This window comes from Colias eurytheme, chromosome 15 (assembly GCF_061535395.1).
Source record: "Colias eurytheme isolate Ceu_HAF_F1 chromosome 15, ilColEury1 Martin Lab GWU primary, whole genome shotgun sequence".
Classification (NCBI taxonomy): Eukaryota; Metazoa; Arthropoda; class Insecta; order Lepidoptera; family Pieridae; genus Colias; species Colias eurytheme.
The window spans coordinates 6021218-6039234 of record NC_142994.1 but is presented as its reverse complement, the minus strand read 5'-3'; the positions used below and the strand labels follow the sequence as shown (position 1 = coordinate 6039234).

The following is an 18017-nucleotide window of genomic DNA, read 5'->3' as shown; positions in this document are numbered from 1 at the left end:
GTAGGTACCTCCTTACCGATATTACCGAATAAACATTATAAATTAATAATATTCCTATTCCATAATTACTATCGGCAGCGGGATGATAAACCCGCCAAAATTTATTTCATTTTTGCGTAGACAGTAGACTAAAAAGCATAAACAAAATTCTCATTTTCGCAATGACAAAATGTCACATATCTGTGCACAGGCCACAGCACACTTGCAACATGAATGTAATATATTAATTGGTTATAAATATTGTCCCTCTGAATAAATGAAATATTATTATCTTCATAAAAAATAGGCTGATTTCAATACATATAATTAATTAATTTATCACAGCAATAATGGCTCGATGGCAACTCGATGGTGTCAAATATCAAACGTCAATGTCACAACGATAAATTGATTTGGCAATAATTTTCGTTTGCGTCCGCAAGTCGCCCAAATAAGAAAAATCTGAGAAAATATAAAAAAGATTTTCAAATATCAATTTTATGATGTTTACAATTTACACTTAATAATAGTTAGGCACCTTCTGCTCAGAAAAATTTATTACCTTTGAAACATGACAACAATACACAATTTTCTATAGAGAAATTAAAAAAAAAATCTGAAGAACTAATCCGGACTATGGCTCCTGGAAATAAAGATCGACACCCAGGTCACACGGGTACTATCCCGAAAACCAAAGTGCGGAACAATTGCAATGTACCCCAGGAGGCTGTGACACCCACAAGACGAGATATGGCATCGAATTTAGTGACGGTACTATTCATTATTTCTGAATAATATTATTTTATTTTCAATTAAACACACGGGACTCCGAAAAAGAGCGATATACCTAATGTGCACAATTTAATTCCTTGTAACGCTCATTTACCCATCGTGTTTCAAAACAACTGATTTGTTTGAAGTTTCTCAGAGCAAATATTTTATTTTTAGAAACTGATCCACTCTGTATGTTGGATTTCTGCCAAATTATTGTAGCGTGCAGCTTACCTATTCATATTAAAAATTCCTTTTCAATCTATTTATATTATTAATTAATTTATTATATAAAACATATCTATTTAGTGATGACATATGGGTGGTTGTCTATCTAAATTTGGTCATAAAAAGGTATAATAAGTCAAAGTTTTCTCAATGTGAAAGGGTACAGGAGAAAATATCTTGTTACAAATTTGTATGGTGTCATTACAAAAACAAAATTTTTAGACCTCCTTAGATTGGGTGCCAGTGTCAGAATATAATCCAAGAAGTAATTGTAACCAGTCCAGAAAACAGACCAACAATACATCAGACCAGGAATTGGCTGACCTAGGTAAGTCCTAAGTGTTCATTCAAGATACAATTTGTTTTTAAGTAAATTTACTGTCATTAATTGCATTAGAATATTAAGTATAAGTATATAATTATTTATAAAAATATATATAATCTCAAAATCACATTTTAAACATAATGCCATGTGTTAACAAAATCTAATACTTTAGATAATTCCGTCTCCTTCGAGAGTGGATTTGGAAGATTTGTTCCTGTTAGACCACAACCACGGGCTCTTCCCTTAACTGTGCAGAATCGGGAACATCTTTCTGGAGATCGGGAACATATCCCTGACGATGCGAGTTCATCTGGATCACATTCTTTACATCCTTACGCCCATCAGTTGCAGAATGGTAATTAATAAATTGTAAATCGCAGAATAATATAAAATGAATGCAAATATATGTAATATATCTTTTTGCTAGGTTTAATTCCACACTCAAATCATGCTGCAGCTGCTGTTATGATTGTGAATCCTACAACACCAAACACTTGTGCAGGGAACATGTCACAGTCTTACAACGTTTGTATTTTGTTGTTATTTTTTTGTCTATTTTTTTCTTCAATTTATAAATCAATTGCTGATTGAAATATTTTTTTGTAGACTCCAAATCAAAACAGAAAGAATTTGACAAGAAATCTTAACTCAAATCGGAATACTTTTGAAGGAAATAATAATTCCAATAATAATACAGCCTCAGCAGGCTCCAATAGTAGATCAGGCACAAAGGCTGTCAATTTGATGAATAACATGTATGATCCAGGGCAAGGAGGTTTTAGCAACATTAATGACAGTAATCATGTGAGTATCACACTATTTAATATAGGAATATTTCAATATAGTAATAAGAAAGAACAATTAAGTAATAATATTTTTTATAAAAGTTTACATTATTTATTTCAAAATTACTTACAGATGCTTAAATATGCATAAAATTGTATAGATTTTGGTATTGTATGTTTTCAGGTACATAGAGAATCAGCAAGAGCATTGGGTGAAGCAATAGTTGCCGCCTGCCCTGATGCTGCATCAGTTGAAAGAAGACTTGGACAAATAAGGGAATATATTAGAGTGACATCATCTCTAGTTGACACTATGCGTAATTCTGAAGATGAGGTATGTACTTAGTTAATTACATTAACTGCACATAGAAATATAATGTATTACCTTCTATTTTTGATATTCCATAAAATTTTCAGATTAATTTTGTTTTTTTAAATTTGTATATTTTATTAAAGTTAATATTTAAAGGCTTGTATAAATTACCTTTTTACATAGGCTTTTATTGAACACACTAAAGAAGAGTATGATGAATTAATTGAAATGATAATGAAATTAAAAGAAAGTGAAAAGAAATTAGAATCACTTCTTTTAGAGAAAACTTCTGACGCATTAGATGCTATGAGTGATGACAAACAGGAACCAAATAATAATAACATTGATAACAATAACAATGAAAATGAAGAGCATCTTGTTAATAGTCCAGACACTAATATTAATATGCAAGATAAACCTAGCAATGTTACAAGTACTAATGAAGGCAATGTACCAAGTAACAGTAACAATCATTTGAAAAAAGTTACCAACATAGAGAATGAACAACTTAACAAAACACTCTCTGTAAATAAAAATATTGATGAAGCTACAGATGTTCAACCACAGAGTAATGACAGTGATGAACATATTGAACAACCTGAACAAAGTGGTGTAGAAATAAAAGAAATAGAAACAATACCTTGTGTTGAATCTGATGATAAGAAAGATGATGCAATATTGAATGAAATTTTGAAGAAAAATATAATTTCGTGTGCAGAAAAAATGGCTTTGATTGAGGAAATGAAAAATATGACTAAAGATGCAAATAACAATGAAGAAAAGGTTGCGGTGTGTGGAATAATACTACAATGTGTGTCGGTGTTGTTGACCGCATGTATGAATGAATATGAATCACTTACATTACTAAATAATTTAACAAACATCACATAGCAATCTTAATACATACATGAAGATTTGACATTATCATAACAATAATTTGACCTATGTTTAACATGATCCCCAAGGTTTATTACCAATAATTAGTCAATAGAAAGCAATTTATTGTTGTTTGTTTGCAGGCATTTGTACAAAAAAGTGAACTATAAATTATGGTTTTATAATTTCCATAAATTCCTATAATTAGGAAAAATAAGGCACTTCTATGTACAATGCCTACCACTAAAATCTGTTTTATGTGTATTAATCCTGAGTTAGTCAAGATATTACTTATTCAATTAAATTCATTCCAAATTAAATTTTTAGCAGGATGTTGTGGTGCGACCTGTGTCCGTCCAGAGTAACGGATCAGTATACAGTGAAAATGAATTGTGGCAAAATGAAATTAAAAATAAAATGGAAATGTCTCAAATGCGATTGTCTGCTTTGAAGCAACAACAGAAGCGACTTATTAAGTATCAGGTAATATTGGCATTTATTGTTGAACAATTTTCTCAAGATTTTACCAACTTGATATTACTTGAAGAAGTTTTTTTAATGTTTAAGTATACTTTATCTTTATATCTTTATAAACTGCTTTCATTAATTATGATTTAGATATAATCTAAATTTTTAACTTATAAAATAGTACTGATATGTACATATTATTATAATTGCTATATTTTTTTATAGGAAGAAGCTAAACAACAATTGGAAGAATTAAACAAGGAAAGACAGAATCAGGAAATGCATCATGCGTCAACTTCCCATGACAACTTTGGAGGTTCACAGGTAAATATAAAAAAGAAATGTTTTAAATCAATAACCTTTATGACTACAAAGTATTTTAATTATGATTTATGTTTTTATAAAACGTCCAAGGTTAAAAGATGGAATACTAGTTCATCCCATTTAGCTTTTTAAAGTGAAACTTTTATTACATCGTCTCAAACTTTTTGGTCTGTGTAGCGCATGTCGCGTGACGGTCGAACCGTACGATAATTATCGTACAAATACGATAATTTTGTGCCTAAGTTTCACTTTTACCGTGGTTTCATAAAACCACGCAACATTTTTTTTAAATAAAATACATTTTTTTCAGAATCTCTCCGTCAACGCGAACTATATTCATCCGAACCGTATGTACGCAACGAATCAAATCGGCGTTGCGACCACGTTGCCGCAAGCGTCAGAGCACCCGCACGCTAACAATATGGACGCCGAACATGGCCGCTCTACACACTCTGCGCAGAGTGACGACAGATACATGCGGGATGGCAATATTGCTAGCAGTGAGGTAAGTTTTCTGAAGTAAAACTTCTTTAGGCGCGTTGAGAGAAAAATTTCAAGGTCGCGTCATGGAAATACCGGCATGTCATCGAGTAAGGCGACGATTTTGGTAGCTTTGAATCTTGTCAAAGATGTTTCACTTCTGACACGATCGGCACACACATTATTTTTACTTGTTGGTTGTATCAGAATTGTGCCAAGTAAATAAATTAAAATACAGGAAGCAGCCGTTGGTGGTCGCGATAGTGAAGTGGAAGATGACGAGGGAATTCTTCACGAGCGCGGGCGCATGCTGCAGCTCAAACTGCGGGAGTTGCAGATGAAAAAACAGCATATGGAAAACTTGGTAATTTGACATAATATTATAAAGAGATTTGATTCAAAAGAATTGTAATAAGTTAACTCTGGATGCAAATTTATTTTGCGCTCAATTTGTGTTACATTAAAATCAATCAATTATCAATCAATTAAAAAAGTTACAGTATTAGGTAGGATTTTTTATGTGGTTTTATAGTGTGTCTATTTTTCTAGGTGACTGAATTCCAAAAGCTACAAATGGCGACTCGTATCGCGCCATCCCATAATACTTACTCCAGTTCGGGTGAAGATAGTGGCGAAGATGAACCGTCACGAAAATGTAACATTTCAATACATACTTATTTCCCTTTAGGGCCGATTTTTTAATGCTTGGATAAAACTTATCCGTCCAATAAAGTATTACACGATAATATTAAAATGTCACGTAAACTGTCAAATACGGGCAATTAATATACGTTTTTAAAATGGTAGTTTTATACATTATTCGACGAATAAGTTTTATCCAAGCATTGAAAAATCGGCCCTTATTGTTTTTACTATTAATTGTAAATGATAACATTTTATGTTAAATTTTGATTTTAGGTAACAAGCAGGGTGTCAATCTTAAGAATGAAGACCCCTTCAAGATGATGGAAATTAAAGCTATTAAGACTGCTCTACAAAAAACTAAAGGTATTTTTATTTTAAAGTTAATGTTAATTAATTTGCTTATCTTTTGTGTTTTTATCATTAGAAACATTTTTTTTGGCAAATAAATGATTTTGAATTTATAAATATAACTTAATTATCAACATTTTCCTTACAGTTTGAACATTTTGAATAATTTCCCTAGTTACAGTGCATAAATTATTATTTCTTACAGATCTCATGAGATCAGTGGAAACATATGAGGCTGATCATCTATCCGGAGTTCCTGATGAGTCTTTCCACATGCCTTCACATTTAAACAACATTCATGATAAGTAAGTTAACTGTTTTTTATTTTCGTATAGAATGGAGATTCGATTTTATTGATATATATCTAAGTGGTAACACTAATAAATATTATAATCTTATTAATAATAAATACAATAATTGCTTGTAATTTTTCATATTTTGTTTTTAAATACAGTAAATCAGAATGTGACGGGAGCGTAGGAGGTTGGTCGGAAGGCAGCCTGTGTCGGGTACAGAACCCGCTACCACACAGACACAAGCTAACAAATGAGCATTCGGCCCAACGGCACGCCCCACAACAAATTCAAGGTAATTTTTCTTAGTTTTCCTCCTTTAAGTTCCTCATTTGTTTAGATATGTTCCTCATTTATTGGATTGGTAATTTACTATGTGGTTTTCATTTTATTAAGCCAGTATTTTCTCTAAATAAATCTATATAGATTACATAAAATTGGCATAGACTAAAACAAATAATTTAAAATAGAATTAATTAATCGTTGTATCTATTTATAGGTCACGAGGCAAACATTAACTCGCTTCAAGAGTTGGCGCAAGAATTGCGAATGGAGACTGAGAAAATAATGGGTGAACGGGCGCGCATGAAAGATTTAGTCACTAATAAAGGTAAATTTTATTTGGTGCTCATGTTTCCAAATATAACGGATAATATTAAAAATAACCACGCGTGATTTTTATGAAATAACCAGCATAGCAGCAAAAATGCATTGGAATTATACTTCGACGAAAATAAAAGCTCGAATGACCATTAATAAGTGCTGGTTGTTCTAATAAATGTTTAATTTTCAAATTTTCACAAGTCTCGTGGATTTAAAACCCGTAAACGTATTTCTTAGTATGAATGTATGTTCGCAAACTTAATCCGATAAAAATTGGTTGTCTGTAAAGTCGGTTTACTGACGATAGTTGAACGTGACAACGTCCGATTCTGCTTCTTTGTCGCCCGTTCCGCGCTCTCGCTCGCACTTCAAGCCTTACATGGAACGCCTCAGAGCGAGGTAACGCCGCATGAGTCATGTTTTTTCGTGCGTGCAGCCGGCGTTATCGAATTATAAGACGTTGTCACGTCAATAATAATTAAACCACATATATTTTTTCGATTCCTAACACAAATCTTCACGATGCGGTTGGCGCAGTGGTAAAGTAACTGCCTACTGAGCCGACGGTCCCGGGTTCGATCCCCGGTCAGGGCAAATATTTGTGTGATGAACTCAATTATTTGTTCTTGGGTCTGGGTGTTATTATCTATATATGTATTTATGTCCTATAATATTTATTTATAACTAGCTGTTGCCCGCAGCTTCGCCTGCGTGGAAAAGATAAATTTGCTGCATGGTACAAACTTTCATCCTCTATTTGATCCCCTTGGGGGATAAATTTTCTAAAATCCTTTCTTAGGGGACGCCTACGCTATGACATCTACCTGCATGCCAAATTTCAGTCCGATACGTCCAGTGGTTTGGGCTGTGCGTTGATAGATCACTATATCAGTCACCTTTGAGTTTTATATATATAGATTATTTATATTTATGTATGGTCCCATACAGAAGCGCGTCGCAAACAAAAGAAAGTGAACGAGGAAAGTGCGCGCGTGCGCAGCCCCGGGCCGGCGGAGCGCCGGCAGATGCAGCTGCGGGCACTGCTCGCCGAGAAGCAGAGGGAGCTCGAGGCGCTGCTTCATAAGGAGGTACTGCTGATATATCTATACTAATACTAGCGGTCCGCCCCGGCTTCGCCCGTGGTACATATTTACGTTTTCTCTACATAAAAACCATCCTCGTACTTCAAGGAATATAATAAAAAAAGAATTATCGAAATCGGTTCAGCCGTTCTCGAGTTATGCGCTTACCAACACATTTTGCGATTCATTTTTATATATAAGAAGATTATAAAGCTGAAGAGTTTGTTTGTTTGAACGCGCTAACCTCAGGAACTACTCGTCTGATTTGAAAAATTCTTTCGGTGTTAGAAGGCCCATTTATCGAGGAAGGCTATATGCTATAATATATCATCACGCTAAGGAGCTATCAACAGGAGAGACCAACTAGTTAGTGTTATAATCCGTTTTACTTCTTCTTTTTTTCTTAATGAATAGCTACACCCCATAATAATCAGGTTTAAATACTATAAGAATACCTTTTGAAGTTGCATTACGTGACAGAATTTGTACGAAATTTATGTGTTCGCTTTTGCGAAAGATTGCAACAATTCTAAAAGATTGTAGGCTAACAATATTAAAAAATTATTTTATTAACATCTGCGATGCTTTGTAAAATACCATTGAAATATACAAAATTATACGCCAACAGATTTTTTTTTAATTCATTTCATAATGTTCTACACAGCGTAGCTCTCGTATGTATCACGCAAATGCGTGCGCGAAGCGTATTCGTCGTAGTTAAAATTCAGGGTGCTTTCATTCGTTTGAATTTAGATTTTCGCGTTGAGGTTTGAGATCTTTTGATGTTTGATTTTAGAGAGAATTCTTGTAAATATCTATATTCTTTACAGGTTAGAAGTGCTACTACAGAAGTGCCAAAAGTAAAACCCGATTCTCGAGCAGCGTCCGTCGCAAATCAGTCTTATACTAGGTAATAAAAATTGGTAAATTAAGATATGTCACAAATATGATAATTTGAATATTAACGTAATTTTGTCTCCTTATTAATTTCCCATTTGAATTCAATTTTTTTTTTTCAGTGAACCAGAGGAACCCGAATCTCGCTCGGAACATATACAAATGGAGTCACAAAACTCCAGAGAAACAGAAAACTTCCGTGTACGTATTATTGAAATACATTGTTTATATATCCTATGTGCCTGTAATTAATTTATGTAAATCCTTTAATTCGTGATTTTGCTTTCAAAATTCATTTCACATTTCCACATTGCTATGTTATTCATTGAGAATTGTTTTGCACGTGAAATTATTCAAAAATTATTTCATCTAACCAACCAATTGTATGAAATAATATCAGTTATTAATCTTCTTATATATAAAAATGAATCGCAAAATGTGTTGGTAAGCGCATAACTCGGGAAAGGCTGAACCGATTTCGATAATTCTTTTTTTATTATATTCCTTGAAGTACGAGGATGGTTCTTATGTAGAGAAAACGTAAACATGTACCACGGGCGAAGCCGGGGCGGACCGCTAGTTTACTCTAAAATTCATTTTCCATTTTTTAGGGAGGAGGGGATAGCGCTCTCGGAAGTCGTTCTGTAAACACAGCGCCGTCGCAACTTGCGAGCGCATACTGCAGTGATACTGATAGGTAAATTATATACATTCTTTATAATTGCCTAAATTAAAAATATGAACTTCTTACAGGTTTTTTCGTAATTGATTCTGATGTATTTTCATAAATTAAAACGGAAAATTGACTTTCGCAGAATAAATTCCTTCTAAATTTTTTCACATCGAGCTATGTGTAATTATTTCATAGTTACAAATGAAAAAAATGAAAAACATCGTATAATTTATTATAAATGGAAATTGGAATTGTTTAATTTATTTTAGTTTATCACGGGGTAAATCGAACCAACGCAACCGCGCCCGCCGTCGACCAACACAGGAGAGACATTCTGAAGAACACAGTGTAAGTTTAAGTATTTACAACAATTTAACAAACGACTGTTCTTTCGAAATATTTGTTGGTTGATACTTAAAGCTTTATGCTTTCTTGTATAAACATAAAAAAATACTTAATTTTAAGTTATTAATATAACATTTTTGATGACAGATCCCGCAACAAAATAATGTGTCTGCGCGACACGAGCCTCGGCCTGAAACTTCGAATGTCAACATGACTCCTCCTGTTGCGCAAAATAGTAAGATTTTTCCTCTTATTATTATAAATCCTCTTATTATAAATGCTGTATGAAATCTGTCTATTATTTGTTAGCGTATTTACGCCTGAACTACAAAATTGAAGAAGTACTTTTTGTATAATTATTTTAATGATTTTGTTTCTTCAGGCGAACACATCGGTAACATGCCGTACCCGCACATGCCTCCGCCCTGCTGGAATTCCAAATCAAATCAGGTATACAAAAAAAGTTAATTGAACTTAAAATTTTAATTTAAAACTAACTTGTTTAAATCAAAGTATTGATACGATTTCAAGAAAACACCTTTTTTTTTCGTAGACTACATTTCAGAAAATTGTTAATTATTTCATATAAATTTACAGGACATGCGAACAAATCAGTTCACACAAAATAGTCATTCTCAAACAATGGAGCGTCTTTTGGGAACGCCTCAGATGTCTTTCCCGCCCACTATGCCGTTTAACATGATGCTTCCTTATGGCGGTAAGAAATATACTATAAATAGTAATTTTCCGTTTGATACAATGTGATCACCTGTGTAAAAGATAGTTTACATTGCGAAACGTAATCGATGTGAACAGATATATGATAAAAATGCAATTTTAATATGCTTTTTTTTTAATTGTAATTAAACAGAGTGGCACAGATTTAATGAAAAGCTAAGATCGAAGAAATGAATAGTTTTACTTACGTTCATTACGCAAAAAAAATACATAATATGGTAACCCTGACGTATTTCTTTTCAATTTGATAAATTTTCAAAACTTATGTACAGTTTACATACAGTGTACATGAACACCATTTTTATTTCGTAATTAGCATATATAAAACTCATTCCATTGATCGTAGTACATCACATGCGGCATACACTATTAATGTATTATCGACGTGACAACGTCTTATAATTCGATAGCGCCGGCTGCACGCACGAAAAAACATGACTCATGCGGCGTTACCTCGCTCTGAGGCGTTCCATGTAAGGCTTGAAGTGCGAGCGAGAGCGCGGAACGGGCGACAAAGAAGCAGAAACGAACGTTGTCACGTTCAACTATCGTCAGTAAACCGACTTTACAGACAACCAATTTTAACGTGATAACGTTTTTAAAATCGTTTTAGTCGGGTGACATGTTCAGAACCTTGTGTCACACCAAAACCTCACGAGCGCGATCGCAGGTATAACGAGAGAGAGACGGACCGATCTCCCGTCTCATCTCGAGCGCTGCCACCAATAAGACGTTATCACGTAAACATCTCGATCGTAAACCTACTTTACAGACAACGAATTTTTTTTTTACATTCGGTACAGGTATGATGTGCGGGTGCGGGTGCTTGTGCGGCGCGTGGGGCGCGTGGTGCTGGCAGCAGCTGCTGCTGCACCAGCGGGACATACACCACCTGAGGGAACAGCTCGCGCACGTCAGTATTTATTCAAGTGAAAACTTCTTTATCGGGGTTGGAAAAAAATTTAGTGTAACATTTTTTTCGTTACGCGTGACATTTTTCCGTTACGCGCCATCTTTTTCTTATCCCTACCACGCGTGATTCGACGTATTTCTGTAAAGTTGCATATAGTAAATTATTTTTTTTGAAAAATAAGGTCATAAAGAAGTTTCACTTCTTACGTGTGTACACTAGTACATGCACATATTTTTTATTAATAAATGACCCTGCAAACGTTGTTCTTTTGCCCTTATATTATCTTTGGCCGGTAGGGGCATGAAAAATTGATGTTAGCCGATTCTTCAAAATTTCATGAGCATCGGTCCAGCCGCTTCGTAGGAGTATGGTAACTAACATTGTGACACGAGAATTTTATATGTATGGAGATTTGATTTATTTTGTTCTTGGAAGTGAATTCAATTATTTATATTGAGATTAATTCTTGTTTTCGAGCAGCTGAACTATGTCTACTTCATTTTTTTTTTTATTATGATCAATGCAGATGTCGCTTTCACATTGTCACAATAAGAATTATTTTATCTTCTAGTTAGAAGAACGTTGGCGTGCGGAAACAGCGTCTCATACGCTAAACAACCAAGTCCCACCCGGAAATCGGGCTAACAACTATTGGGACAACTTTAGAAGGTATCTATTTATTTCTTTATTATACTTGTTTTTTTAATATGCAAACCTGAATTATATATGATAATTTATGTATCTATTTTCTTTATTTCAGATGTTAAATCAATACCAAAATTATTTATTTTAGTTCATAGTTTTAAATTTTAATAAAATAAGTTCATTTTCATATATCGAAGTAATAGATAGTTTTAAGGGTAAGAAATGTGTGATAGTTTTCCCCTGTTTGTGATTTTTATTTAACACTGTTTACTTTTAATATCCCTAATTTTATCCTCAATACCATGATTGCTTTGTTTACATTTAATGATGAAAAAACACTGGGTTTAAAACACTTAAGGGCTTGGTCTAGTAGTGCAAACAAATGCATCCTGTCATCCTATATGTAAATAATACAAATGTACTAAGGGAAAGTTGCTCCACTTAATTTTTAAAAATTAAATCATTCGTATGCATAATTTAATATTCGTAATAAGTACCAAAAATGACAATTTGAAACAATTTTCGTGAAAATTACACCGGGTGATTTTTTTAAATCAGTACACAAAATTTGCGAATACTTTCTATTGATATATCTTCAACTTCATGTTTATATAACTGATCAACTTTTACAAAGAAATTTGGACGAAATATAAAAAAAAATAAGCTTTCCATACAAAATGCATAACTCTATACATTTTTTTCGACCTAAGTTTCTTAGTGAAAGTTGTTCAGTTTAACTAATAAAACGGATAAACAAATTTTGTATATAATAAAAAAAATGTAATGTTTGTGTTAAAAAATTATAAAATAGAAAAATACGCAAATGAAAACAAGAGATATTTATTTCTGACTAGCTTCCACCCGCGACTCCGTCCGCGCGGATGTCGGTCTTCGCGTCTTCTACAGATTTATTATATTATGTATAATATATAGATTTATATTGATAAACCTAATAAATCTTTTGCTAGCATTCTGATGCTTTATCGGTTGCACTAGATATATCTCTTTTTTTTTCAATCGCTTGAATGATATAGGATGGGTCCTTGATGGGCATCGAATGCTGAAGTCTCGAATCAATCAATTCTGACAGTAGGCAATTTATGTAAAATCTTGATAATGGTCCATCATTTTATTTTGCCTAAACGTTACATACTTTTTTATATATTCTATTTTTAACGAATGATTCACTCCAGTCCAAACAGCAAATAAGCAGACTTCTGCTTCTGCAACGTTTAGTTGTCCCTGAATTTGGAAAAAATAGTCATGATTTCTTATCTATGGAAAAAGTGTTATTTTTTGCATTGTATTTCAAATATTAATTTTTTTATTTTTAACTGCATCTACCGCATTCATGTCTTTTGCCGGAATTAGACATTTAACTTCTACTAGTCCCATTTTCCCTTTTTGATACGGGAGTGTATAGTATAGTAAATTTTTTAGATATTTCTCGTTATACTTTTAAAAAGTTATTATTGTCATTTTGCTCATTAGGTAAAGTAATTTCGATATCAGTTTTAAGTTTTTTGATACCTGCAATAATAACGTCATAATCGCCTGCACATACTTATCGATTACACCCTGTATACAATCCACCATCCACATTCATAATGTTTTCCTGTCCTCCTCTCCTTTACGCTGTTCACCGATACATTTAAAATGAGTAAATCTGCTACCACTGAAGGATGTTTCATTGCGATCAGCAAATTTTCACCACTGTTGTCGATTATTTGTTTTTCATTTTTAATCAGCAATTGGGAATCATCAGTTTTGTTTTTTGCAGATTGGTGATGTACCCTAACAATACGTCGAAAAGGGAAAGCATCAACGAATTATCGTTTTCGTCCTCTTTTTTTATTCTTCGCGTCTCTGTTACTTGTGTTTGTTTAGTTCTCAACACCCACTGAATTTTCTATGTTATTGTGATCTTCCATTACATCTGAGTTTTGATGATGTGATGATAATCCATTCGTTTTAATATTGGTACTTAGAGTTGGTGGACTAAACTAGAAATGGCGGACTAAATTTGTCAGCGCGTCTGTAAGATCAGAATATAAAACCAACATCCTGTATTTAAGTTACAAAATTAATAATCAAACAACATGCCGCTACGTTGAAAATGACTAGAAGAAAAAATTAAAATACCTCGGCATATAATTTTGGAGTAAACAAATCATTTTCTTTTGATTTCCCCGGATGAACTTGGGAAGTTCAAGTTCTCAATACAAGTTTATATTATATTTCGTATTTCTCAAACGAAAAATAAACATTTTTGGAACTTCAAAAAAATTATATTATAAGAAAATTTATGAGCTTACTTTAGTTTTAAAGAAATATACATCCCTTTACTGACACCCCGTAAAATAAAGAAATTGTTGCCAAAAAATTGTTACCTTTGCAATCTATTTGGTTTCATTAACTTTATGTTCGAAGATAATTTTTTTTCTAGTATGTAGTTACACGCGTATTTTTTTCGTTTATTTTCCATATCGAAATCAAATGTTTAAAAATACGAATATTTGCACAAAACTAAGATAAAAATAATCAATTAACAAAAATATTAAATTTAATGAAGTAGAGCAACTTTCACTTCGGTATGAAGGAAAATCGAGCGTAGAGCACACGTCAGAACGCTCCGGCCCAAGGAGCGCGACTAAAGAAATTCGCTAGGATTTTTCCTAATTATTTTAAATATTTTTTAATATTTAAAGAATTATCAAAATTCAAAAAAAAATTTTTTTAAAGGATTAATACTCATTGCTCTTCAACCAACTCGAATAAAATAATGGAAAAAATAAGTTTTAGCAGTATTTATCAATAGATTTTGTAAGGCAAAAAATGGGAAATTTAATGAATTTATAACGTTCTAATTAAGAAAATCATAAGTTTTTCGGCAATTGTATTCAGCAGTTTTTAATAACGACTATATAAGGATAATAATGTGCTGATCAGATTGTGTAAATTGTAATCGGTTGCAACGTAGTGAGTGCACAAACTTAGCTCGAAATGTCTTTGGGGGAAAGAGACTTATCTTGAAGGCCTGATTAAGGTAACATAAAGTAACTTTACAAATGTGAAAAAATTCACGCGCATTGCGTATATAACACTAATTGATAAACAAGAAAAAAAAATTCAGTTTATCATTTCATTAGCCGGGAAAAAATTGTCAAATAACTTGTTGAAAACGCAATTTTGCTAGACTGCAGCCTTAAACATTCCTCATGATCCACACTATCCTATGATGAAATTAGAAGAAAATATTTGCTATAATTTTTACTCAACAGACAGACGCGTTGGGCGATTTTATTTTATAATATTATGTAGTTTGTATATTTCGTGCGATATAACTTCGTTAAGTGCAAAGATGGTATACGAGTTCAATCAGGCGCGGTCCCAGTCTGAAATTTTGGGCGGGGTCACGACGCTGGAAAGGTATGCTACCCCCCTCCCGGAATCGTCGGAATTTTTCCTGTGAAAAATCGTATTCAATATAAGTTATAAGTAATAGCTTGGGAAAATTTCTATACATTTTTTTGCGCGAGTCTGACTCGCACTTGGCCGGTTTTTTTTTTATTTTGTACAGTATAAGATTTTTTTTCTATTTTATCGAGTACGATTTTAGGGGATGTCCCCCGTGACCACCACCCTGGGACCGCGCCTGAGTTCAATACGCCGTATGTATATTACAATTTGTCATTCGTTTCCAGTTATTCTCGTCAGAACCTCCTCTCGACGAACAGCAAGACGAACGCGGACGGGCACCTGGGCGTGGGCCCCGCGCCGCCCCACGCCCACGCCCCGCTGGTGGAGCGCTCCCACAACACGCTGCACCACACCTCCTCCACGTCGCCGTCCGTCACGCCCAAGCGCAACACTAACGTCACATCCTGTCACACCGCTCAACACCAGCCCAATGATGACGCTCCCAATAGACGCAGAAACGTCGCCTACGAGAGATCGCTCTCCTTCTCCTCCGCCCCCGACGTCCTCAACGTAAATCAAAACGAGGAGGGCCCTGCCACCCCCCGCAACCTAGACGACGCTAACGCCCACAGACAAGAAGCGGCCGCCAACGCTTTCAGAAATCTCAACATCACCAACCCGATACCGGAAATAATCCAATCTCATTCCAATAATCTCAACGCGACTACGAACAGTAAGAAAAAGTCATCCGCGAAATTGCCATCTAAGAATTCCGCCAACAGGAGGAATTATAACATGCTAGATTTCTCTCAAACCAGTAACGTCAATATAGCCAGCACTTCCGAGCCGGCTAACCCCAATCCCAACTTGGCGTCCACGAGTCGCGAGGTGCAAGATAAGGCGACGTCGAAACTTTTCGACTTGCTCCGAGAGAGCATATATTCCGAGGTGACGACGCTCATAGACGTGAACGAATCTCATCCTGACTTCCTGATACAGTTGTTCAAGGAACTTAAATATATTAGCTCTGACCAATTACGGCAGAAGGTTTTACAATCGATTCGTAACATACTCTCCCAATACAGCCCAGTCGCAGAGAACCAAAATAGTGACGCTATGCAAGATGACTTCAATGAAGCTGTTACGACCACTTCCGAAAGTGGAACCTATCGTGGATGTATGCAAAATGGGTGCTCTAGTACCGTTCAAATTGATAACAAGATCGTTCGCTTTTTACTCCACAGAAGCGAAGAAGTGTTTACTCCAGCTCTTTTAGAAGCCTTAGCTAACATTATCGTTAACAATCCTGCCGATACTAGGAATATTAAAAAGCTTATGGAATCCCTTTTGAAATACGAAGGAATGAGAGTGTGCGATGTTTCGAGCGATATAATAGAAAATTTGACAGTATTGATGGGAACTAATCACGACGGGGAAGAATCGACCCACCACAATAGTGAAATGTCGGACCCATCTATTTTGCAAGACGTCGCTGGATCCTTGAATTTGTTCAGTTCAAGTGAAACTCAATTGCATCAGATAAACGGATGTCCTTACGATATGTGGCCGGGGCACCACGTCCACATGGAAATCGATTCGACCGATATCAATGATAACAATCAAGAGAGAAAATCCGATTTAATATCATGTTCAGAGATGCATAACGGCGATTTAGCTGAGGCCGATCAAACTTGCCACTCCGACGTCGGCGATAACGTTTCGAGACAGGAGAACGATAATGGAGGGAATGCTGAGGCGTTGCCCGACGTCGTGGACACTGAGGAGGTCACTCCCACTGAGGTAATTCGACAAGTTCTTTATTGTAGATGCCTTCCTCTAATGAACTGTGCTAACCGCAATAATAACAATAACTAACCGCTATTTATAACACTGTACTTACGGCACCTGCGTGTATTGCCTATACTATTGAATTTAATTCAACTTTTTACAATTTTCTACATGTATTTTTAATGTAATAAACATGAAAATATTTATTTGCGTTTTCAATTTATATCAACTGTCAACTGTAAAGGTCTCTATTATAATAAGGCCATTACTGATATTTTTTTTATAATACAAAATAACTAATTAGTAATTATGTAAGATTCAGTTTACTAACTTTACTAAAAAACACATACTTTGTCTTGACTGAAATGGCTCTCATACTCATAAAATTATTCAAATTTACTATATAAATTATTTTCTTTGCTTATTCAAGGTAATATATTAAATTAAAGTTTGGAATAAGTTTGCAGGAAAATAAAACGAATTGTAATTGCAAATTAACATTTATTAAATAAAACAATACAAATAACTCAGGTACTTTGACTATCACAGTAATTTATAAAAACATTACACACCTAAAACATTAAAAAAATGAATCTAAATATTGAGTATAGTGTGTAAAGTTGTAATATTGTATTTGCATTAAAGGCTGAAGCAGAATGGCTTGGACTTGACCGTGTGCCAACAAGGCTGCACATGGAAGATTTATCTGAAAAATAGAAAGGTGATGTTAATATTTCATAATAATTATACAAACACTCAAACAGATAACCAGTAATGGTCAACTTTATTGTTTGAGTGACTCCTGAAAACAAAAAAATATTAGTTCTTCTTGTTTCTGGACCTGCAACAGAAAAGAATAACAAACAATTGTTAATATTTTTTTTGTCTATTTCAGGTTAAACTCAAGAAGTTTGACGTTACAACATGATTTTATTTATTAATGTTCAATTAATTAATATTTTTTCTTAATCACTTGTAATTGCTTGTCTCTACATAACCATTTATGTAATTATTATTTATTATTTAGCACAAATAAAATAAATTAAATGTATTTTTGTTTTTAAATAAAAAACCTCCC

The 18017-nt window shown here is 34.0% G+C and overlaps 2 protein-coding genes across 2 annotated transcripts in view; both read left to right on the top strand.

The window, feature by feature from the left end:
- LOC149902317 (uncharacterized) overlaps positions 1-18017 on the top strand; it is a 232142-nt gene that overhangs the window by 13334 nt on the left and 200791 nt on the right. The gene's annotated exons all lie outside the window — the stretch shown is intronic.
- Positions 388-17990, top strand: LOC149902324 (uncharacterized). The gene is made up of 28 exons (XM_090110455.1): positions 388-750; positions 1201-1306; positions 1476-1658; positions 1731-1828; positions 1910-2107; positions 2273-2422; positions 3605-3760; positions 3971-4069; positions 4380-4574; positions 4788-4913; positions 5099-5204; positions 5468-5557; positions 5748-5847; positions 5997-6130; positions 6335-6445; positions 7387-7526; positions 8351-8430; positions 8540-8618; positions 9029-9114; positions 9360-9438; positions 9583-9670; positions 9818-9885; positions 10033-10153; positions 10977-11086; positions 11658-11755; positions 15436-16951; positions 17585-17660; positions 17835-17990. The coding sequence occupies exons 1-27, from the start codon at positions 616-618 to the stop codon at positions 17654-17656; spliced, it is 4524 nt and encodes a 1507-aa protein (XP_089966581.1). The 5' UTR covers positions 388-615; the 3' UTR covers positions 17657-17660; positions 17835-17990.